This window comes from Staurois parvus, unplaced genomic scaffold (assembly GCF_062004578.1).
Source record: "Staurois parvus isolate SC_StPar_1 unplaced genomic scaffold, SC_StPar_1.0 ptg000270l, whole genome shotgun sequence".
In the NCBI taxonomy this organism is placed as follows: domain Eukaryota; kingdom Metazoa; phylum Chordata; class Amphibia; order Anura; family Ranidae; genus Staurois; species Staurois parvus.
Genome location: NW_028318066.1, coordinates 2603991 through 2629823, shown reverse-complemented (window position 1 = coordinate 2629823; position 25833 = coordinate 2603991). Strand labels below are relative to the sequence as shown.

Genomic DNA, 25833 nt, shown 5'->3' with positions numbered 1-25833 from the left:
TTGCCTGACGCCTCTGTGGTTCCTTGGTAGAAAGAGTAGGCCACATCAAGCCGAGTTGCATAGGCTCGGCCCCCTCTGATGGCTCTGGGCTCCGATTGTCAACACTGACCCTTGGCATGACTGGTACTGTTGGCTGCATCCATGAGGTTCTCTGTCCCTGGCTGGACCTCTCCTGTCTCCTTTCCCGCAGTCGGCGATCCATTTGGATGGCCCGAATAATTAGACCCTCCAAGGAGTCTGGGACTCCTGTTCTCACCAATTCATCCTTCAGCGGTTCTGACAGTCCCAACCAGAACTGGTGGCGTAAGGCTGCATCGTTCCACTGTGTATCTCCACTCCATCGCCTGAACTCAGCAGCATAGTCCTCCGCTGCCCGGCGTCCCTGTTGTAAGGAATAGAGAGCTGCCTCAGCAGAGGCAGCTCGGTGCGGGTCATCGTACAACTGTGCCATTGCCTTAAAGAAGGTGGCAACAGTACTCAAGTGCGGGTGGTGGGCCTCCATCAGGCGATGAGCCCATCCCTGGGGTTCACCCTGCAGCAAGGATATAACAAATCCCACCTTCACCGATTCAGAAGAGAAGGTCCGGGGTTGCAGCCGGCAGGAGTTTTGGAAGGCCCTGAACTTCCCTCGGTCCCCATTGAACCACTCAGGGGTCGGTACTCTTGGCTCTGGCGGAGGGATAGTAAATGCTGCTCCAGCGGCAGACCCCGCTGAACCCATGGCCAGAGGCGTACCCACTGTGCCTGAAGTTGTGGGTACCGATGCGGCCAAGCTCTGGACCTGTCCCTCCAGATGCTTGTATCCCTCTTCCAGGGTCTTCACTGCTCAAGTGAGTGCCACCAGGTGTTGGCACATCTCTTCCCAGGGTGAAGGTCCTCCTCCAGACTCTGACATGGCCGTATGGTTCTGTCAGGGATCCAACCACGGTAGCCTCTAGCACTCCACAGACCGGATTCCCCCAAGGCACGTAATCTAAGCTCCGATCTGCTTGTTTACCAGGGCCCCTGATGGTGGGGATGGACTTGGAGCAGGCCGAGACCAGGTCGTGGCCCCTGGGTTTACCCAGCTGTGGTGGAAGCACCGTTGGAGGTGTATAGCAGGTGAGAGTCTGATGTGAGGAGGTAACAGGAGCAGTGTCGGGCAGGCCGGGTCGGTAACAGTGGTGGCGGCGTAGTAAAAAATCAGCAGGCAGAGGGATAAACAGGTCACAAGCCAGGTTCGTTAACAGGAGGTCAGAACGTACAAGGTTAAGCAGGAGAATGATCAGACAAGCCAGGGATCAGAGCAGGAGACGTACAGCAAATCAGGGTCAGGCAGGGTCGGCAACAAAACAATCTACAATCAGGAAAACAGGTAAGACCATACAGCACGGCACTTGAGAATTGCAAGAGAATTGCAAGAGTTGGGTTTAAATAGCCCGGCCAACTCCTGACAGGCGCCGCCATTGGTGACAGGCACGCCTGGGTCCTACTGCCCGCCTGCCTGTACGTTTTGTCAGGATTCTACACATGTGCAGATTCTTCCCATTCCCTGACACCAAGATCAACTTGTACCAGAGTGATGGGAAGAGAAGAGTATGGAGAAGGAAAGGAACTGCTCATGATCCTAAGCATACCACCTCATCAGTGAAGCATGGTGGTGGTAGTGTCATGGCGTGGGCATGTATGGCTGCCAATGGAACTGGTTCTCTTGTATTTATTGATGATGTGACTGCTGACAAAAGCAGCAGGATGAATTCTGAAGTGTTTCGGGCAATATTATCTGCTCATATTCAGCCAAATGCTTCAGAACTCGTTGGACGCCGCTTCACAGTGCAGATGGACAATGACCCAAAGCATACTGCAAAAGCAACCAGAGTTTAAGGGAAAGAAGTGGAATGTTATGCAATGGCAAAGTCAATCTCCTGACCTGAAACCGATTGAGCATGCATTTCACTTGCTGAAGACAAAACTGAAGGGAAAATGCCCCAAGAACAAGCAGGAACTGAAGACAGTTGCAGTAATGGCCTGGCAGAGCATCACCAGGGATGAAACCCAGCGTCTGGTGATGTCTATGCGTTCCAGACTTCAGGCTGTAATTGACTGCAAAGGATTTGCAACCAAGTATTAAAAAGTGACAGTGTCAGGGATCGGGGTGTGACCAGAAATGTGTGGACTGACACAGGGAAGTAGCAGGCTTCAGGAACACAGGCGTAGTCAGGGCTGGAGAGGTGGAATGGCCAGGCGGGCCATAAGGTACCGTCAGGCACGGCCCGGCGGGATCTCTAGTGACCCACAGACCAGGATTCCCCAGGGCGCGGAGTCTAAGCCCCAGTCTGCCTTTTCACCAGAGCCCCTGATGGTGGGGATGGACTTGGCGCAGGACTGAGACCAGGTCGCGGCCTCTGAGTGCACCCAACTGTGGAAGAGGGGACCGCCAAGGGTATGTACCGGGGGAAAGCCTGATGTGAAGGGGCTGGCAGGTTTGGACAGTAGTCACTGGATCCGTGCGGGATGGATGGATCGTCTGGGTAGCGTCAGGCGTAGTCAGGCAGGCCAGGTCAGCAACGTGCGGGCAGTGAGGTACCAGAGGAGCAGGCAGAGAATAGTCAGGGTCACAAGCCGGGTTCAGTAACTCACGGGCAGCACGGTACAGAGGATCAGGCAGGATGGTCAGGCAAGCCAGGGGTTCAACAGGAGATGGTCAGCAGAGGTCAGGATCAAAGCAGGGTCAGCAACTAGGCAGATAACCAGGAACACAGGATACCAGGTACAGGGGCTCATGGGAACCATACACCAAGGCACTGATCACAGGCCTGGTCATTACTTAAATACACCTCCTGTAATCAGCCCCAGGTGTTGGCTGACTGCAGGAGTGAGCTTCTGGCTGCTGAGAGCACCCGCTGGTCAGCCCTGGTACTGCAGCCCACATGGCAGGTGAGTCCCACCACCAGTGCTGAGTCCATTCCTGACAGAAAGTTTGATCTATGATTAATATTCTGTCCCATTACTTTTGGTCCCTTAACAAGTGGGAGGCACATATGCAAACTGTTGTAATTCCTACACCATTCACCTGATTTGGATGTAAATACCCTCAAATTAAAGCTGACAGTCTGCAGTTAAAGCACATCTTGTTTGTTTCATTTCAAATCCATTGCGGTGGTGTATAGAGCCAAACATGTTAGAATTGTGTTGATGTCCCAATATTTATGGACCTGACTGTATAATATACAAGCTTAAGGAGGTAAGATACACTCATATTAATGATTCAATGGTCTGATTGAAAGCAATCTTCAATCTCCGATTACATAAAACACATACAATACTACTGATTGCCCCTAACCATGCTATGTATGCTTCAGGTCACATGTAGGAACTCAGGAGCAGCTTTTTTGTTGATTAGCCTAAATTATACTGGGATGTGGTTATTCTGGGATGCTGACATGTGCCACACTGATTTGAGCAAAAGTATGCATTATAATTGTATTTCAATTGAAAGGGACTGTAGTATTTTTTTAAAACTTTTTTATAGCTTCAATATGAGACACCAGCCTAATGTAAATATCAAGGATTTGGATTATGATGTCTTGAAAAATTGAATCTGTGTGTATAATATCCCACCAGGCAAGAATTCCTGAAGGGCATAATGTACTTTTCAGTTTTCAGCTTCAGATCGATTGCTTTACGCCACAAAACATATTTTGAATATTGATTGTACATACTGACAGATTTGACAAAGGAAGGTCTAAGAGGAGAGGAACTATCAAAGGGACATTTTCCACATGAGTAGAATGAAAAGGGCAACTACAAGACAGAGCAGTGCAATGGCAGCAATAGTTTCTGATGGTGTTTTAAAGGAAAATAAACTCAACCTGGAAAAATGCCTCCAACATGAGGATCTTCTGATATGTCGCAGATACAGTTTTTTAATAAAGAGACAAAATGTACATTTGTTTTGGACCACCAGTCATGGGAACCACAAGCTGAATTCTTAGTTTTACATCCTGATGAATGATTATATAAAATCATTAATTTCCAAGTTGGTGTTTTTGGGAAACAAGTGACCCTTTTATTCATAGACTGCAATCTCCTCTTTTGTATATCGTATTTCCAAACATAGACGCCTTAATTTATGCAGATATCCCTTTGTGAATACTAAAGTAATTAAATGTTTCACAAATTAAACCAATTATTTTACCCTACTAAAACATAAATTGAGTCACTAATCAAAGATTGAAAAAAAAAGCTCAATTATTTTAGTACAACCAGTCATATAGTCAACCAGTCATATATACCTTGTATGGCCAAATGTTAATGAGCATCCAACCACTAGATATGAGCTGGACTGCCTTTGGTTCATTTTCAAATTAGTTCACACTGATTAAAACTGGGTTCCATTTCTTGTGGATGCATACCCCGAGGAAGTCACGAGTTACAGTGACGTAATGCGTAGGTACGCCAATACGCAGCTTCTGGTATGCGGTGACGCACTTCCGGTGTTGGACGCCATCTTGGCACACCTAGGAAGTCCCACACATACATGCAGTACACCCACACATCAGGAGAGGAAGAGGGACTGCATTAAATGTGAGTGTATTGATACATATTAAATAAAGGAGTTTTGCCTACTAAATACTACACTATGGAGGATCTCTTTTGTTGCTCACTGTGGTGGTGAGATACATATTCCGCGGAATATCCTATCTGGGGGACCTGGAGATTATTTTGGAGAGAAACTGCAGGTGGATTAATATCAGCTGGGATTGTAAAGGATCCAGGGTGATCCTGAATGCTTTCTGGCCCTTTGGGGTCACCGAAAGGAGGTGAGAAGGCATTGCAGCCACAGTGGAAGAAGTGTGCTGACACTTTCACAGATTTATATACACCATTTGCACTTTGCATGTTTATATGAAGCACTTATCAATTTAATTACAGACTATTAGAGCATCCAGTGTGTTTATGTGATTTGGAGTGGCACTATCACGTGTTTGTTTTCATCCCCATATTTATAGGGGTCTTTATTATTGTTCTTTTGTAGATATCACTTGTATAGGTCACTCAAGTGACCATGGCACAGTAATTATTTGTCACTATATTGTGAGTTCATTTACATTGTTGTGTTATCACTTTCATTAGTCACTTCAGTGACTGAGGCACATTGGTTTTTAGCTTATCCATTCATAGTCTACAGATTGCATCTTTTTAGTATTTCCTGCACTAGTTCCAAGCCTGTTCATAAATTCAGAAACTTTTACTTGCATAGAGCTTCATTTATCATTAATCTTTTCTGTATATGTTGACAGACTTGACAAAATGCTTGAAGCAGCGCCAAGAAGCTCTGGGAAAGAAGCTGATAGGTCATTATATTCCACAATGTGATGAAAAGGGCAATTACATACCACAGCAGTGTCATGGCAGCACCGGGCACTGCTGGTGTGTTGGTACAATGGGTGACGAGATTGCTGGAACAAAAACTCCACCTGGACAAACACGAGCTACATGTGAAAGGCATGGTAAGACTCCATTCTCGTCCATGTAACGCATTAAGAAATATATACACCATTGGTATTTACTTCTAAAGCTTGAAGCAACACGTAAATGAATAGAAAGTTTATATTGTTCTTATTAGATATATACAGTGCGCAGTATAAATGAGTACACCCCTTTTGAAAAGTAAGATTCTAATCAATATCTCAATGAACACAAGAACAATTTCTAAAATTTTTATAAAACAGTATTATAGAACAGTTGTTCAGTGCATTATATGAAAGTAAGGTTAATAATATAACTTAGATTACAAAATCTTCAGCTTTACGCAAATTAGTTGATGCAAAAATGAATACACTCCACAACAAAAACTGCTCCATCTAGTATTTTGTATGACCTTCATGATTTGTAAAGAAAGCACCAAGTCTTCTAGGCATGGAATGAACACGTTGGTGACATATTGCATCATCTATCTTTTTCCATTCTTCAAGAAAATCCTCTTTTAGAGCCTGGATGCTGGATGGAGAGTGATGCTCAACTTGTCTCTTCAGAATGCCCCATAGGTGTTCGATTGGGTTCAGATCAGGAGACATACTTGGCAACTGAATCACTTTCACCCTGTTCTTCTTCAGAAATGCAACAGTGGCCTTAGTTGTGTGTTTTGGATCATTTTCAGGCTGGAAAAGTGCATGATGACCAAGGGCACGTAGTGATGGTAGCCTCTTCTTTTTCAATATAGAGCAGTACATTTGTGAATTTATGATACCATCAATGAAATGCAGCTCCCTGACACCAGCAGCACTCATACAGCCCCATGAAAGGACACTGCCACCACCATGTTTGACTGCGTTTTTCTTTGTACTCCTCACCTTTGCGACACCATAGTTTTAAAGCCATCAGTTCCAAAAACATTTATCTTGGTCTCATCACTCCATAGTCCCAGTAGTCTTCTTCTTTTTCAGCCTGGGTCCTGGCAAATTGTAGGTGGGCTTTTTTGTGCATGGGCTTTAGTAGAGGCTTCCTTCGTGGATGACACCCATGCCTAGTTTGGCTTTCTACTTCTTTAGCTAACTGCGGTGAACTTGTTTTTTCTTCAACCTTTCTCAGCAGAAGATACTCCTGTCGAGGTGTTAACTTCCATGGATGGCCTGGATGTCTGTGTGAGATGGCCTGGATGTCTCTGTGAGATGGTTGCAGTTCCATCTTTGTTAACATTTTGTATCACTTTTGCTACAGTATTCTGACTAATTAGTAAAGCTTTGCTGATCTTCTTGTAGCCTTCAACTTTTTTGTGTAAAGAAACTATTTTCTTTCACAGACCTTTTGACATTTCTCTTCCATGTAGTGACAGCATGAAATGGGAAGGGGTTTTCTTTAAGTAACACCCTTTTATAATCAACTGTCTGCTGGACACCTGTTTAATGAATAATTAGACTCCCCTGTAGCTGATTTCTTGTTAGGGTTTTGTTGTCTAAAATTTAGCTTTGCTCCTAAGACTTTCATTGGGGTGTATTCATTTTGGTAACATGGTCTTGAATTAATTTGTTAGGAAAAATAATTTTTTGTGTGTGAAAATTGACAAATCTTGTTTGCAATCAATGGCCCACATTTGTGGGAGTATTTTGCAGTATAGTGTCCCATAGAAAATGTTGATTCTGAAAGGAAAGTAAAGGTTTTCTGACAAATCTGTTGGGGTGTACTCATTTATGCTGAGCACTGTAAATGGAAAAAAATAATATAATATATATTTTTATATATCAGGGCTACAACTAATGGTTATTTGCATAATCAATTAGTTGGCTGATTACTGTTTCGATTAATCTGAGAAAAACCTCAAAAAAATTTTGGAATATACCATATTTTTTTCGCTCCATAAGACGCACCTGACCATAAGACACACCTAGATTTTAGAGGAGGAAAACAAGAAAATAAAAATTCTGAACCAATGGACTGCAGACATAGTACAGGAAATGATCAGAGACTGCAGACATAGTACAGGAGATGACCAGAGGCTGCGGACATAGTACAGGAGATGACCAGAGGCTGCGGACCTTTGGGGAGGGGGCAGGTACCCGAATTTGACAGGTAACCATTTCCACGGAGTTGTCCTCCCACCTCCCTCCCCGTAGTTTTGTGGGACACGTGACAGGTCCCACAAGACTACGGGGCCATTCACAGAGCGCAGTGCTTCTCGCACATGCAGAAGCCGCAAGCTGTCACAGCCAGGTGCCCACACTGAAGATGCTGGCGCGAGGGAGAGAAGCTGGCCGATGGAAGCAGGACACCGCTGGACCAAGGAACAGGTAGGACAGAGGAGCGGGTTCTTCTTCACAGCAGAGCCGAGCGAATGGCCCGGTATTCTAAAACAGCGGCGGCGGGAATACTGGGCCAGCCACTCCATAAGACGCACATACATTTTCCCCCATTTTTGGGGGGGAAAAAGGTGCATCTTATGGAGAGAAAAATACAGTAATTTAGTTAATATGTAAAGTTAAAAAAAAAATTTTCATCTACAGTATATGTAGTGGTTAATATAAATAACCAGCTATATGTTTGGAGAACAACATTTCTAATCCACTGCGAAAATAACAGACAGAAGAGATGTATATACTATTAGTGGTTGAATCTGGTACATATCATCAGACTCAGAGGTCAAAATGTTTATTTAACCATTTCCCCTCCATACCATGTACATAAACAGCTGGACGGGAGCACTGCCGAAGTGGGTCGCCATTTATACTGTAAAAGACCCCCGCATTCACTGCCTGTGTGCGCTCCCTGGGAGCATGTGGCACCGCGATCCGGAGGACACAGCGGAACACCGATCGCTGTATGGGAACTCTGTGTGAAGTCCCGATTCATGTGATCCCTGATTGGTCCCTGAAGGACCGTCAGTGCCACCCATCAGTGCTGCCCAGCAGTGCCACCCATCAGTGCCTGAAATAAAAATGCACAGGTGATCAAATACCACCGAAAGAAAGCTCAATTTATGGGAAAAAAGGACGTACATTTCATTTGGGTGCAGCGTTGCATGACCGCACAATTGTCAGTTAAAGTAACGCAGTGTTGTAACGCAAACCGCTTCTTTATCTATTTCCTGACAGCCCTATAGCAGAAATGCTGCTACAGGGCACCACAGGTGCGCAAAATCCCAGATAGCGTCAGATTGCCATCAGTACACCAGTAATCACATTTAACCCCTTGATTGCCAGGAACACGCTCATATACAAAATAAACCTCTATTGCTAGTATAGGGTCTGAAAGTATCAATATCTTTGATCAGCTCAGCACTATACCAGTGTTCACATTAGTATAGTGTCCCCAAAAACACAGCATTAGCAGGATCAGTCCCAGCACCTGCGGTTAGCCCCTACACCTACTCCCCCCTTCTCCCTCAGCAATAGCAGTGTCTGTAGGTTACTGTCACTTGATACATTGCACACAAAACCGCAGTGTTTGCAGAATCAGGCCTGATCTCTGCTAGCACTTGCTGGTAAATTTTGATGACTCTCATATGCAGCAGAGTGCCAGTACTAGTCCTGCTCTACCTTTTGGTGAACTGGCGAGCACCAGCAGCCTAGTACAACCTGGTCTTTCCCATACCAAGACAGCAGTATCACTTGTTGACGTGGCGAGTCCCTTAAGTGCAGTACAAGCTGGTGTGGTGGTGAGCACAAGTATTGTCCCGCAGCCACCAAGAATTCGCACACAGGTCCGTAGAGCCCCTAATATCCTTTCGGATGTGCTTGTAAATTGGCAGCCCACAAATTCTGCAGCACCCATACTTTCCCCATTCACTGTCCAACCCGGAATTCAGGTGGAAACAGCAAATTTAACTACTCCCCTTGATTTTTTGGAGCTGTTTTTCACGGAAAATCTATATGCATTGATTGTGGATCAAAGCAATTTATATGCACAATTTATCGCCACCAACCGAAAATCAAACCTTGCCTGACCATTCGCATGGAAACCCATTACGGTTTCCCAATTTAAATTTATTCGGGGGCCAAACCCTCAACATGGGCATTACTAAAAAAAATTAATTGTGGCTATATTGGTCCACAGACCCAATTCATTATATGCCCGTGCTCTCTGTTGCCATGGCCAGGCATAGATATGAGAGTATAATGTGTTTTATGCATTTCAATGACAGCACACTCTGTCGTCCTCGGGGTGACCCTGAATTTGACTGGCTCCACAAAATTCTGCCCCTCACATATCACCTTAACCAAAAATTGGCAGATGTCTATTCTCCCCAGCAAAAAATCTGCATTGATGAGTCCTTCACCAATTTTTCTGGCTGCCTTGCATTCAAGCACTTTCTCCCCAGCAAGCGTGCCAGATATGGGGTCAATATGTATAAGACCTGTGAGAGGGCAACAGGCTATACATATGCATTTCAGATTTATGAGGGAAAAGATAGTCACATGGAGCCCCCTGGATGCCCAGACTACATGGGGAGTAGTGACAAGATAGTTTGGGACTTTTTCCATATGTGGTACCACTTAAAGGTGGACAATTTTTATTCAAGCATGCCACTATTTAGACATTTGTACAGTCTTGGATTTGGTGCATGTGACACTGTGCAACCTAATGTGTGCCCACCATTAGAAGAGGGTGGAAGCAGGGAGGTATATTCTAATGGTGGGCATTCCACACACTTTTTCCGGCAGAGATTTCTTCTCTTTTTTTCATTCAGCCCACAGGCTGCATTAAAAAAATACGTGCTGGTACATCACTGGACTTTGAATGATTATACCAGGATGATGACTACAGCTGCTGGCATCATCCTGGTATTGTTTTTTTCAGCTGGCGATCGGCTAAAAAGCAATCCTAGTGGCTAATTAGCTGCAGGATTGCTTTCACAAGCAGCAGGAGACGATACCCCCCCTCCCCCGCTGCCTTCCACGGCCTTCTTGGGCAGTCTCGTGCCGTCAGGCGACCTGAGAATGCAGCTGGTGTTTCTGCCAGCTGACCATAGAGCTGATTGGAGACCAGAATGGTGCCAATCATCTCTATAGTCTAATAAATCAGAAGCTATGAATATTTCATCACTTCAGTTTCGCAGGATATAAACAGAGCCATATGTAAATTGGAAAAGCATCTGATCAAAGTTTTTTTTTTTTTTTTTTTTTACACAAAATTGTCAAATGATTTATTGCTCACACATGCCATGGGTATATGTGGAATTACTCCCCAAAATACATTCTGCTACTTCTCCTGAGTATGGGGGTACCACATGTGAGAGACGTTTTGGCAGTCTAGCCAAGTACAGGACCCCAAAATCCAATAAGCACCTTCAGGTTTTTAAAGGGCTTTATTTCCTCATTACACTTCCTGACTACCTATCACAGTTTCGGAGGCCCTGAAATGCCAGGATAGCACCAAACCCCCCCAAACGACCCCTTTTTGGAAAGTAGACATCCCAAGGAATTTGATAAGAAGCATGGTGAGTATTTTTCAGATAAGTTTTTGGAAAATGAAGAAAGAAAACAAAAACAAAAATTTTGTCTTTTCTTTTTTTATATTTCAAAACCTTGTGAGAAAAATGAGATATGCAAAGTGTTCACCATGCCTCTTTTTAAATTCCTTGGGGTGTCTATGATCCAAAAAGGGGTAATTTGGGGGGGGGGGGGGTTGGTGCTATCCTGGCATTTCAGGACCTCCAAAACTGTGATAGGTAGTGAGGAAGTGAAGTGAGGAAGTTGCGCACCTTCAGGCTTTCAAAGTGGTCATTGGATTTCAGACTCCTGTATGTGGCTAGGCTCCCACAAAGTATCACACATGTGGTATCCCCATACTCAGTAGAAGTAGCAGAATGTATTTTGGAGTGTAATTCCACATATACCCATGGCTTGTGTGAGAAATATATCATTTAAATTACAACTTGTGGAAAAAAAAATTTCCATGGACTCAATATGCCTCTCAGCAGATAGCTTAGGGTGTCTACTTTCCGAAAAGGGGTCATTTGGGGGTGTTTGTACTATCCTGGTATTTTAGCACCTCAAGAAATGTGATAAGCAGTCAGAAAGTAAAAGCTATGTAAATTCCATTATCTATATCATAGTTTGTAGATACTATAACTTTCACACAAAGCAATCAATATACACTTACTGGGATTTTTTTTAACCAAAAACATGTAGCAGAATACATTTTGGCCTAAATTTATGACAAAATTTTTGTTTTTTGGGATATTTTTTATGACAGAAATGAGAAAATATCGTTTTGTTTTTTTTTAATTTTTTCATAATTTTTTGTTTATAGCCCCAAAAATAAAAAGTGCACAGGCAATCAAATACCACCAAAAGAAAGCTATATTTGTGTGAAAAAAGGACATAAATTTAATTTATGTACCATACTGCATGACCATGCAATTGTCAGTTAAACTAGGGCAGCGCTAGAAAAAAATGGCGTAAATTGCAGTATCTATACCATAGTTTGTAGGTGCTATAACTTTCACACAATGCAATCAATATACACTTATTGGGATTTTTTACCAAAAACTTGTAGCAGAATACAATTTGGCCTAAATGTATGACTAACTTTGAGTTTACTACATATTATTTATAGCCGAAAGTAAAAAATATAATTTTTCTTTATAATTTTTGGTGTTTTTTTATTTATAGCGTGAAAAATAAAAAGCACACAGGTGATCAAATACTACTGAAAGAAAGCTCTATTTGTGTGAAAAAAGGACATAAATCTCACATTGCATGACTGCGCAATTATCAGTTGAAATAGTGCAGCGCCAAATAGCAAAAAGAGGCCTGGTCATTAAGGGGGTAAATCCTCTGGAGGGCAAGTGGTTAAATCATTAGTCAACTCCATTTAAATTTGCTAGTGCATCGAACACTCCCTTCTCCTTTAGATTGACAATGCAACAAAGGTGTCTTTGTTGTTCCTCCATCCAGAGTGGAGATACTTGAAGACAGGAAATGTGTAACTGGCCAGATCACCATTTGCAAATAACAGAAAAAAGCTTGAAAATAGAAAACTAATTCAGCCACCATATTTAAGGATTAGTAAACTGCAATATATTAATTTTTCTGTTTTTGGTTTAATACCACTTCAATTTGCATTCCACTATTCATTGCTTTATTATATTCTGCAGATTGGGATTATGCAATTGCTGTGGTGAAAAAGTCCAGCACATTCCAGTTTAATCAGCTGAAAGGAAAAAAGTCCTGTCACTCAGGCTTTTCAAAGACAGATGGCTGGAAAGTTCCTATAAATGTTCTTGTAGAAAAGAAGTTGTTGTCCTGGGATGACTCTGCAAAAGAATCCATTGAAAAAGGTATAAAAACTTACACCTGTTGTATAAAGTGCCAATGGCTCAAGCTTGGTAGAGTGAAGTTGATATGGATATGTAGCTTTGATAAAAGATCCAAGAAGTGCCCATTCTCTAAGGAATTGGTAAGTTTCTGCTTTTATTACAAGCAGAGTGATTCTCTGTCAGAATATTAGCTTTTCTGACAAATTAAGATTTACCACATAAAATGTTTTTATAGTTCATTCCTAAATAAAGGAATGTTGTAAATGAAGTTGATTGCAGCATGTGTTGCATGCGTGAAGGTTTAAAGAAAATCTGTACTGAGAGAAATATATGAGATGTTATTGCTGGCCTTCTTCTGAAAATTCTAGTAACCTGTCTTTATCTGGCTTCAATACTTCCTAAATCACTGGCATGGAATATAATAAGTTGCAGAACCCACAATATGCATTTTTGCTCCTTGTCAGTGACACAATGGGGGTTATGTAATAAAACTGGAGAGTGCAAAATCTGGTGCAACTTTGCATAGAAACCAATCAGCTTCCAGGTTTTATTGTCAAAGCGTAACTAAACAAGCTGAAGTTAGAAGCTGATTGGCTACCATGCACAGCTGCACCAGATTCTGAGTGCATTACGTTTAGTAAATCTACCACCGTGTTTATTGCCCCCCCCTTCCAGGAAAAATATACTCACATCTCTGGTCTCAGCTGTAATGAAGACAAAGTACTGCCCAAAGAGTCCTCAGAATTCAACGCTTATCCTAAATCCTATACCTAGTTAATCCATAAAAAAAAAAGCACAAAACCCCTATAAGGGAATTTTTGCAATCCGAATGGGTTTTTTGAACATGCATTTACATTTTAATGCGCTTTCGATGTGTTCCAGTGTGTTTTATTTTGACATTTTACAATGTGCATTTCGGTGCATTTTTGTTGCTTTTATATGTTTTCCAGTGTGTTTATATGCATTTTGCTGCTTTCCAGATGTGTTACATAAAGAGGAAATTCAGTAGGTTCTACTTTTCTTGAATGCGCTATAACTGACTGCACTGGTGTGAACTAGGGCCATTTGAACACATAGAAAACACTGGGGGGTATTTACTGAAACTGCATGGTGCAAAGTCTGGTGCAGTTCTGCATAGTAACCAATCAGGTTTTATTGTCAAAGCTTAATTGAACAAATACTGTAGCTGCTGACTTTTAATATAAGGACACTTACCTGTCCAGGGATCCTGCAATTTTCTCACCTGAGCCGATTCTGCAAGCGGCTTTGGGCGCAGGAGCCAGCATGTTCAGTAAGGGAAACTTAAAGTGAAGCCTTTTTTTACTGTGTATGCGTGAAGAGTGCTGCACTTTATGAATGGACCCGCAGTCTCCTAGGACATGTGAAGTGTGGGGCCAAACTTCAGGCTCTGATTGCCATGGGAAGTGGGAGTGGGTACCTTTCTACCAATAGACTTCTGTACAACTAGCTTGTCGGACTTTCCCCCACTTGATGAGCACAGCAGGCTATAGCTAGAAACATTGAGCTGTATGTTATGGCAGCCGGGGAGTGTGTCTGCTGTCAGAATAAAATACCTCAGTGGGGAAGATTCCCCCATCCACACATTGGATGAAGGGAATCCAGTTGTTGTTTTTTTGTTTAGCCTAATGAACAAAAAAAAATAACTAATCTATTGGCTGAGTCTTGGAGAGCAGCCCTCATCATTAGAAACTTTGCTCTACTTAACATTAAGTGTTTGTAACTTACAGTATGTGCTTATTGTTTACAGCTTACATTAAGTGAAATCATATTATGGTCAGTGTTTGTATATGAAATTAGTAAAAAGCCGTGCATGGTTTGAGCTTACCAGGTCCAGCAGAGTATCATTCCTAGTTAGAGCTTTATAAACTGTACTATAAAATCGTCTTGTAATAAGTAAACATTTCTACCCTTTCTAAATCGATCCAATTAGAGCAGTGGGGGGGGGATCAGAAACTTGACACACCTGTTCCAAATTCTGGAGCTTCTTTGGGCATTGGTTTGTCTTCATTACAACACAGATTGGCAACGTGAGAGGTATTTATCATCTTTGTAGGGTTCTTGTTACATTACTTTTTATATTATCAACAGTCAAATTGATTAACATGACAAACAGTCAAATTTCCAGAGAGACAAATTTACAATAGCATCCTTCTTCCTGCAAAAATCCCCATCCCTAACATGCTTGGGATATTATACTTGCTGAGATTGGATCATAAGGGCTTCTCTTCTTACCTCTAGTCACACCTGCAACTCACCAGCCACACTCATTTTCACAAATGTATATTTATAGATCTTGACTCACAGTTGGAGTAAAGAAGAGGAAACATGGTGTGCAATTGGTAAAACCCAACTACAGCCAAAGCTTTTTCATTTAATTTGCACTTAATCTTGTCTAGTGCAAGCAAGAGCTGGATCCGCTGCCATGTTTTTTTTAATACCTTCTGATTCCCATTTGGGGAAAACACATTTTTACTATATCCGGGAATGCCTAAAACTTCCAAGAGTTTTTTTTTTTTCTATCTACCTTCCTGTTCTGATGACAGCAGCACTCCTCATTATTTGTACAGGTATCACAGGGACAGGAATAAAAGTCTTTCCAAAGGCTCCAAAGACATAAATAAAAACCTGATAGGAATTTTAACTCTTTCCCACTTAATTTAAAACTAAAAAACGGCTGAACATAGGCAAGTTCAAACTGTTAGTCTGCCTAAATGTATATTTCATATTATGGTAGATGATGTGGAGTTGAAATTTTCTTCTACCTCTCAGGAACATGATTGGTGAGATCTTTGTACTTGAGTTCTTTAATTTTATTATAGTATCTAATAAAGAGTGAGAGCTGACATTCGGAGCAGTTCAGAAAGGGTGTCATAGTGCTTTCACCTGAATCATGCACCTATCACAGACAGGTACATGAATATTGCTATGTCTGCACTGAGGTCCTTCCATGGTACACTCACTGCACCAACAGTCCTTGGCCACTACGCATATCACACTTACATGCATATGGCCAGTGTTTTGAACTGAGCCTGACAGGGAACTGACAGACTAGTTCCACATCAGGTCCATCTTACCTTTGATTGATAGGACCTGGATGTGGGCAGATTGCAGATTGATAGCTGCCAATCAGTCCAACAGGGTTTTTGAATCTGCCCACTGCTGTGTGCTGTCAAAAATAATCAGATCGGATGGGGAGCTAATCTCTCAGTTCCCCAGCCCCTATGTTTACATTTAGCTTTCAGCTGGGAAATCTCCTTGCAGACAGCTAAATGGGAACCGTGATATTGCACTGTGTGGGAAGCTGTCACATACATACGTTTCGCAGCACAGACATGGGCCCACTCTGATTTGGCATACAGATGTACAGTATGCAGTGCTCAGAGTTGGTTTTAATTACTGCCTATTTCTTAATCTGAGAACTGGAAGTAATTCTTTAAGAATGTGTCACTGCCATCTTAAAGTGATGGTAGTAAGAACTACCTGAATTTGCCACACATGTTTGTAATTTTATCAACACTGGTGCAAATGCATACCTGAATTAGGCACAGGTAGATCTTAAAGTGGTTGTAAACCTCAGACATGAAATATGAACAAAGCATATCCCTCTATAGTGTATAATTGTCTTAATTAAAAGCACTACGTGTCATTTCTCTCTGCTGCTTCTTTCCTCTAACACCAAGATAAAAATGGTGACAGGGGAGGGACCTCCAGCAGATTGACAGCCTCAGCTCTGTTCCTTTGTGCTGTGTGGAGGGGAGTATGTCCCTCCTCTTCAATCAGCTCTCACAGTTCTCCATAATGAGATCTGCAGAGCATAATTTATGTTCTCCAATCCCTTTTTTCTGAACTCTAAGACAAGCTTTATAAATTGTGGATTTTGATCAGAGGTAAAGAAGAGAAGACTGCAGATATGTAGGATTATTTGTTTCATCTCTGTGTATCACCTGAGGTCAGTCACTTCACTGGTATATGTAAAGGTGTACAATCACTGTAAAGAAACTACCACCAGAAGTCTGTTAGGGCTCTTTTGAATTAATCTGATTGTTGTTAGCCCTACATGAAGCACTGTTCCTGTTATTGTACTAATCATCAGACACTTACTTGTATTAACAATGTGTCAGCAAAATTATACAGCTATGATGAAAAATGCACATATTAACAAACTCAAGTTTGCCTTAACATAAAGAAACATACATTTCATTGTATTATGTTGCTCACTTTCCTCTGATTCAGACTGTTAATGAATTTACTTTCATTCAGCCGTCTCAAAGTTCTTCTCGGCCAGCTGCATCCCAGGAGCAACCGAAACCAACCTCTGCATGCAGTGTAAAGGCGAGGGAAGGAAGAAGTGTAAGAGTAGCCATGATGAGCCATTCTATGGCAAGCATGGAGCATTCAGGTGAGTACAAACAACAGCCCAAACATCATACCCATCAGCTTACATTTGTTCTTCCATAGCAGATACATAGCCTTGATTGGAGGATTTTAATTAGCTTCACTGACTTTTTGAACACATACTTTGGTCAGTGGTAAGCAGAAAGTACCCGATAAATATTGAGCTGAAAAACAAATGAAAATTATTTTCTGGTTCTATTTTCATGATTCCTGGTCATTGACTTTTATGACTTCCAATGACTCTAAGGGTCCATTCACAAGGGGCACTTGACTGCATGCCCTGTGCAGGTCCATGTTTTCCTAGCACAGGGATGGGCAGGTATTGCGTGCATCCCAATGCTGGCAGTCCTAAGAAGTCTATTGGGACACATGGCTGTACAGACAGCAGCTGTGCCCCAATAGGACATGCGGGTGCATGCAGGTGCAGTTTCCAGACCGCGTCATGCACCTCAATATCATATATGGACACAGTGGTTCTGTCTGTGCCGTTGCATGTCTGAAGACTGTTAGCACAGAGAATTCATTCAACATTTGTGTATTTCCATGCTAGGAAAACACAGATCTGCATGAAACATGCAAGCAAGTACCCTGTGTGAATGGACCCTTAGGCTTCATGTACACGAGCAGCTCCTAAACTCAAGTTTAGGCGCTTTTGGCATTTTTTTTTTGCCAGAGCTCCTAAACGCAACTCCATAAAAGCTTATGTGTCCATGTACACAGGCTTTTATCAGAGTTTAGGAGGTGCCGCGTTTATGTGAAGTTAAACCTCCCTCTCCTGAACGCGGAAGAATCGTGTTCAGGATAGGAACGTTTTGGCTGCTGACCGCGGGAAAACGCAAAGCACGGTAAAAATGCCATACCACGGCTGCCACATTTTGCGTTTTCCCATGGCCAGCAGTCAGGGTAGGCTCATGTACATGAAGCCTAACATTACTGTTATCACCAAGCTTTCTTCAAGGAAATCCCTGAGAAGGCAATGAACACATAGTATGTGTACTCCATATTTCTGTTACTGGGTTCAGTCACCTTTAATTCCTAGGCATTCATATTTTCAAAAAACGAATGAAATGAGGATAAACAATACAATATTTGGAAATGGTGATTTTTCATTGCCTAGGACTAAGAGCAGGTATTCATAATAGTAGAGATGTTGTCCAAACAATTCAAGTTGCAGTGAGTGTAAAGCAAAGGGGATTTCCAAATTAACCACTTGTCCTCTGAAAAGCTTTACCCCCTTCATGACCAGGGCATTTTTTTTATAGCAATGTGCTACTTTAGTTGACAATTGCTGGCATGCAATACTGTACCTAAATGAAATTCCTAACATTTTTTTCACACAAACAGAGCTTTCTTTTAATGTTCTTTAATTACCACTAGGTTTTTTATTTTTTTGCTATGTAAATGAAAAAATATTGAATTTTGTGAAAATAAATGTTTTTCTTACTTTCAAATAATCCTTCATAAATTTAGGCCAAAATTTAGTCTGTTACATTTCTTTGGTAAAAATAACCCAAATCAGTGTATATTACTTGTATTATATATATATACAGTTGCAAGAAAAAGTATGTGAACCCCTTGGGATTACGTGGAGTTTTGCATGAATTGGGCAAAAAATGTGCTCTGAACGTCATCTAAGTCACAACAATAGAAGAACACAGTCTGCTGAACATAATACTACACAAACATTAGATGTTGCCATGGTTTAATTGCACATAACATGTAAACATTCATAGTGCAGGGAGGAAAAAGTATGTGAACCTTTGGACTTAATAACTGGTTGACCCTCCTTTGGCAGCAATAACTTCAACCAAACGTTTCCTGTAGTTGCAGATCAGACCTGCACAACGATCTGGAGTAATTTTGGACCACTCCTCTTCACAAAACTGTTTCACTGTAGCAATATTCTTGGGATGTCTGGTGTGAATCGCTCTCTTAAGGTCATGCCACAGCATTTCAGTCGGATTGAGGTCAGGACTCTGACTGGGCCACTCCAGAAGGTCTATTCTGTGCTGTTGCAGCCATTTTTTGTTGAATTACTTGTATGCTTTGGGTCATTGTCCTGTTGCATCACCCATCCTCTGCGGAGCTTCAGTTGGCGGACAGATGGTCGTACGTTTTCCTGCAAAATGTCTTGATAAACTCTGGAATTCATTTTCCCATCAATGACAACAATCCGTCCAGGCCCTGAGGCAGCAAAGCAGCCCCAAATCATGATGCTCCCTCCGCCATGTTTTACAGTGGGGATGAGGTTTTGATGTTGGTGTGCTGTGCCTTTTTTTCTCCACACATAGTGTTGTGCGTTCTTCCCAAACAACTCAATCTTGGTTTCATCTGTCCACAGTATATTTTGCCAGTAGTGCTGTGGAACATCCAGGTGCTCTTTTGCAAACTTCAAACGTGCTGCAATATTCTTTTTGGACAGCAATGGCTTCCTCCGTGGTGTCCTCCCATGTACTCCATTCTTGTTTAATGTTTTCTTTATTGTAGATGTGTCAACAAAAATGTTAGCATGTGCCAGAGATTTCTGTAGGTCTTTAGCTGACACTCTGGGATTCTTCTTTACCTCATGCAGCATTCTGCGCTGTGCTCTTGCAGTCATTTTTACAGGACGACCACTCCTAGGGAGAGTAGCAACAGTGTTAAACTTTCTCCATTTGTAGACTTTACCATGGACACATGAACATCAAGGCTTTTGGAGATACTTTTGTAACCCTTTCCAGCTTCATGCAAGTCAACAATTCTTGATCGTAGGTCTTCTGAGAGCTCTTTTATGCGAGGCATGGTTCACATCAGACAGTGCTTCTTGAAACCAGTAAACCCAAAACAGGAGTGTGTTTTTTAAGGGCAGGACAGCTGTCAGCAACACATCCAATATCATCACACTGATTGGAGTCAGGTTTGGCTCACTCCTGGCTCCAATTAGCTCTGGGAGAAGTCATTAAGCTAGGGCCTCACATACTTTTTCCTCCCTGCACTGTGAATGTTTACATGTTATGTGCAATTAAACCATGGCAACATCTAATGTTTGTGTAATATTATGTTCAGCAGACTGTGTTCTTCTATTGTTGTGACTTAGATGACTTTCAGAGCACATTTTATGCCCAATTCATACAAAACTCCACTTAATCCCAAGGGGCTCACATACTTTTTCTTGCAACTGTATATATATATATATATATATATATATGTGTGTGTGTGTGTGTGTGTGTGTGTGTGTGTGTATGTAGTACCCTCCAGGTTTAGCATCCTGAGGGTTAGACCGGATCTGATTAGCAGGTGTGATAGCCAAAGAGATCAAATAGTGGCCAGGGCTGACAGGCTCCGCAGGCCAGCCCCTCTGGAATTTTCCCCTGCTCTGAGGCATTTGGAGGCAGAAGATGTATCTGAGGAGTGGCTGGCTGCTTTCTTGAAGGGTCCTAGCCAATCCCCAACAAGAGGTTGGCAAGGGGCTGGACACCCTTAAAAAGTGTTGGCGCCTGCTCAGTGGCAGAAGTGGGGAGTGTGAGGTGTGTGGATGAGTCGGGTGGAAGGAGAAAGGAAATTGTAAGGCTGAGAGCATGAGGCTGCCAGGAGGCCTAATGGGATGAACCTGCCTGCAAACCTGCAATTGGAGAGGCTGAAAACTTGAAACTAACTGGCCCCCTGAGCAAGAATCACCTGTATGGCAGGGAAGGAGTGGCCCAGCTGATAGGCTTGGTAGCAGCAGCCAACTCACAGGTGGTACAGGAGATGATCTGAGTGAGTACACCTGCATCCCCTGGGTGGATAGGAGGAGGAGCTCTCTGGTGGGAAACCAGATTAGCCCCTACAAGTGACTGTTCATCTAAAAAGGGACAGGAGCTGGATCACCTGCTCAGGAACAAACCTCCAGTTTGCTAGGTGAAGAGGAAAATTTTAATCTAGGGTCTGGGGTGGTACGCTAAGGAGACGTTGGCTCGCTCTCCAACAGATACTGTGCTACAATTGAGAAGCTTGTAGATAGTTCCAGGAAATTTGTCCTCAGTTGTCGGTTCCCTTGGGCATTCTATACAAATCTACCCTAGCCTAGTTCTAAATCCCCTCAATAACAAAACAAAAGCTCAAGGACTGATTTCTGACTTTGAATGCAATCTTGTGTGGAGAATGCATATTGCTGGGCTGCATAGGACTATAGGGGGACCCAAATCAACAGCAACCCCCAAGGGGTTAGTGCTACATATGTCTGATAATTGATCAGTCCTGATGTACTGACGGCCTATCGCATTTCATGAGGCCCTAAAATTCCAGGACAGTACAAATACCCCCCAAATGACCCCTTTTTAGAACGCAGCCATTCCAAGGTATTTAGTAGAGGTATAGTGAGTTTTTTGAAGTTGTAATTGATTTATACAATTTTTGGGAAAATTTAAAAATTAAATAAAGTGTTTTTTGTGTATTTTTGTTTTTTTTCTAACAAACTGTCACCAGTGCAGTACAACATCATCATATGATTGGTGCAGTGGTGATCAGGAATGCTGACTGTTGACAGTATGTAAATAATAATAATAATATTTTATTCCTTTTTTTTCCTTTCAGCGTGACAGCTCGAGAGGAGAGAAATGCCGATAACCGGCATTTCCGTGTTTACATGTGATCAGCTGTGATTGGACACAGCCGGTCACATGAACGAGCCGACATCTTCGGCTCTGTCCGTGATCGGTGATCCACTGTGTCCGAGGGACACAGCGCACCGCCGATCGCCACGCTGCGTGCTCCCTGAGCCGCGCATGCGTGGTGAGAATGGGAGGACGTCATATGACGTCCTCTCAGAACGAGAGAACCACCTTCCGCCCGTCATTGGACTATATGGCGAGCGGGAGGTGGTTAAATAATCTTTAGGCACTTACTCTAAAAATAGAGACTTTGGGGTCTATTTATAAATGTCACACAAAATTCCCATAACTTTTACATATTATTTACCCATTATTTTTTAATTGGAGTCAATTGTATTTTCTACAAACATCAAATCATGAGTACTGGTTCACTTTTTCTCACTTTACACTGTAAAAAAATAATCAACTAGGTGTATATTCTATACGGAAGCAAAACGTCACAATATAAAGTACTGAAGATGTAAATTTTGCATATGTATCTTTTCTTTTTATAGATGTTTGAAAGAAGAAAAGGGAGATGTAGCTTTTCTCAAAAGCACAGCTTTGTCAGGTAATTTAACAGCTTGTTAGGATTTCCTGCATAGTTACATAGTTGTATAGTTTATAAGGTTGAAACAAGACACAAGTTCATCCAGGTCAGTGTCTGTGTGCGTGTGCGTGTGCGCTTGTGTATGTATATGTGTGTATACATTATAAATATACAGTACTGTGCAAAAGTTTTAGGAAGATGTAAATTAAGAATTTCAGAAATCGAAGTGTTAAAGTGGAGTTCCACTCAAAAGCAGAAGCTCTGCTTATTTGTCTCCTCCTCCCTTCCACTGCCATATTTGGCACCTTTTGGGGGGGAGGGAGGAGTGGGTACCTGGTTTTGACAAGCTATCTGCAAGAAGCCCCCGCAAAGTCCCACTGTTGAAAAAAAACGACATGTGCTGAAGAGGTTACAATTTGCCAAAGAGCACATTGACTGGCCTAAAGAGAAATGGCGCAATATTTTATGGACTGATGAAAGTAAGATTGTTCTTTTTGGGTCTAGTGGCCGGAGACAGTTTGTCAGACGACCCCCAACACTGAATTCAAGCCACAGTACACTGTGAAGACAGTGAAGCATGGTTGTTCAAGCATCATGATATGGGGATGTTTCTCATACTACGGTGTTGGGCCTATTTATCGCATACCAGGGTCATGCTGCCTTATGCTGAAGAGGAAATGCCCTTGAAATGGGTGTTCCAACAAGACAACGACCCCAAACACACCAGTAAATGTGCAACATCTTGGTTCCAGACCAACAAGATTGACGTTAGGGAGTGGCCAGCCCAATCCCCGGATCTTAATCCAATAGAAAACTTGTCTGGTGACATCAAAAATGCAGTTTCTGAGACAAAACCAAGAAATAGAGAAGAACTGTGGAATGTAGTCCAATCATCCTGGGCTGGAATACCTGTTCACAGGTGCCAGAAGTTGGTTGACTCCATGCAACACAGATGTACAGCAGTTCTCAGAAACAGTGCTTATACAACTAAATATTAAGTGATTCAAAGGAAAGCAAAATCTTCAAACATTTTTCAGTTTATATAGTGAATGTTTGAGTTTGTAAAGAAGAATACAAACACTGCTATTTTTTTGAACAGTCTAACATTCACTTTTCTTCAATTTTTTTAGAGGAACAACACAAATTTGATATATTTTTCTTCATTATTTGATTTGGAATAGAATGTATAGTGTTCCCAATGCATTTGTGTGTATGGAAATAAAAGCTATTAGAAGGATTTTGAGCTTTATTCGCTTTTTGCAACACTCTGCTATTATTTTGAACACAACTGTAAGTGTGTGTTTATTAAAAGTCAGCAGCTACAGTTTTTGTAGCTGCTGACTTTTAATAAATACAGAAATGGCGGAACGGCGTTCATTTTTATTGATTAACAAAATGGAAAGTAAATGAACAGAAGAGAAATCCAAATCAAATCAATATTTGGTGTGCCCACCCTTTTGCCTACAAAACAGCATCAATTCTTCTAGGTACATTTGCACACAGGTTTTAAAACATCTTGGATAACTAACCACAGATCGTCTGTGGATATAGACTGCCTCAAATCCTGTCTCTTTATGTAATCCCAGATAGATTTGATGATGTTGAGATCAGAGCTCTGTGGGAGCCAGACCATCACTTCTAAGACTCCTTTTTCTTTACACTGAATATAGTTCTTTGTGACATTGTCTGTATGTTTGGGGTCATTGTCATGTTGCAGAATACATTTGGGGCCAATCACGTCTCCCTGATGGTACTGCATGTTGGATTAATATTTGCCTGTATTTCTCAGCATTGAGGACACCAATGATCCCAATCAAATCTCCAGCTCCATTTCCAGAAATGGAGCTCCACACTTGCAAGGAATCTCCACCATGCTTCACTGGTGCCTACAGACACTCACTGGACAGCTCTCCAGCCCTTTGCAAAATAAACTGCTCTTTGCTACAGCCAAATATTTAAATTTTGATTCCTCAATCCAAAGCACCTCCTGCTATTTTTTGCACCCCAGTTCCTGCGTTTTCATGCATAGTTGTATCACTTAGCCTTGTTTCTACATCAGAGGTATGGCTATTTGGTAGAAATTCTTTCATGAAGACCTCTTCTGGCCATACATCTGCAGACAGTAAATGGGTATATCTGGGTCCCACTGGTTTCTGCCAGTTCTGTGCTGATGGCATGTTTTTTTTATTGGCCCACCACTGTGTTTGCGGTCCTCAACTTTGCCCATCGCTTTGTGCTTCTTCAAAAGAGCTTGAATAGCACATCTTGAAACATCACTCTGCTTTGAAATATTTGCCTGGGATAGACCTTGCTGATGCAGTATAACTATCTTGTGTCTTGTTGCTGTGTCCAGTTTTGCAATGGTGTATGACCTGTGACATGAAACTGTTTTCCACAACCTCACCTTGGTAGCAGAGTTTGGCTGTTCATCACCCAGTTTTCAGTCTCCTACACAGCTGTTTCTGTTTCAATTAATGACTGTGTTTCAACCTGCATATGGAGTTGATGACCATTAGCATCTGCTAATCATACACCTGGCTGCAATCTTGCAAAATCCCTGACTTTGTGCAAGTGTAAGAATTGACGCTGGTTTGAAACCAAAGGATTGTCACAGCAAATATTGATTTAGTTAAAATTTTTCTTCTGTTCGCTCACTTTGTATTTTGTAAAATCGATAAATATAAACAATTAAAATATGTATTTTTGAAAACTTTCTTACTTTACAGAATTTCTTTACAGTAATATATATTTCATCCCCAATGTGGCCCTTCCATTGACTTCTCTGTCAAAATCAACGGCTCAACCATCAACCCGTCTCCAGATGCCAGGGTGCTAGGTGTAATCTTGAATCCTGGACTCTGAACTATCCTTTTGGCCATACATCCAATCGCTGTCCAAAGCTTGCCGCCTCATCCTCCGCAACATCCCCAAGATACACCCCTTCCTAACCAATGACACCACAAAGCTTCTACCTCACTCCCTGGTCATCTCCCACCTTGACTACTGCAGGTCCCTTCTCACTGGCTTGCCTCTCCATATGCTATCCCTCCTCACCCAATGAATAAAATTCAAGATACTTACAACAATTTATAAAGCCATCCACAACTCAGCTCCTAGTTACATCACTAACCTGGTCTCAAAATACCAACCAAATCGTTCTCTTTGTTCCACCCAAGACCTCCTGCTCTCTAGCTCCGTTGTCATATCCTCCCATGCTCACCTCCAGGATTTCTCCAGAGCCGCTCCCATCCTCTGGAACTCCTTTCCCCAATGTGTCCAGCTGTCTCCATCTGTCCACTTTTAGACGATCCCTGAAAACTTATCTCTACAGAGAGGCCTATTCCATCCCCGCCTAACAACTGTACATGTATTTTGTCCATCAGCCCATCCCCCACAGTTATTACCTTTTGTATCTCTCGATCCTCCGTCTTAGATTGTACAGTCTAACGAGCAGGGCCCTCTGAATCCTCCTGTATTAATTTGTATTGTAATTGTGCTGCCTACCCTTATTTTGTAAA

General features: G+C 42.2%; 1 protein-coding gene across 1 annotated transcript in view; it reads left to right on the top strand.

The window, feature by feature from the left end:
- LOC149459183 (uncharacterized) overlaps positions 1–25833 on the top strand; it is a 262257-nt gene that overhangs the window by 101105 nt on the left and 135319 nt on the right. The window contains exon 15 of the mRNA XM_089681550.1: positions 5283–5478. Coding sequence (XP_089537676.1) covers positions 5283–5478 — 196 coding nt within the window. The remainder of the gene's footprint in view (positions 1–5282; positions 5479–25833) is intronic.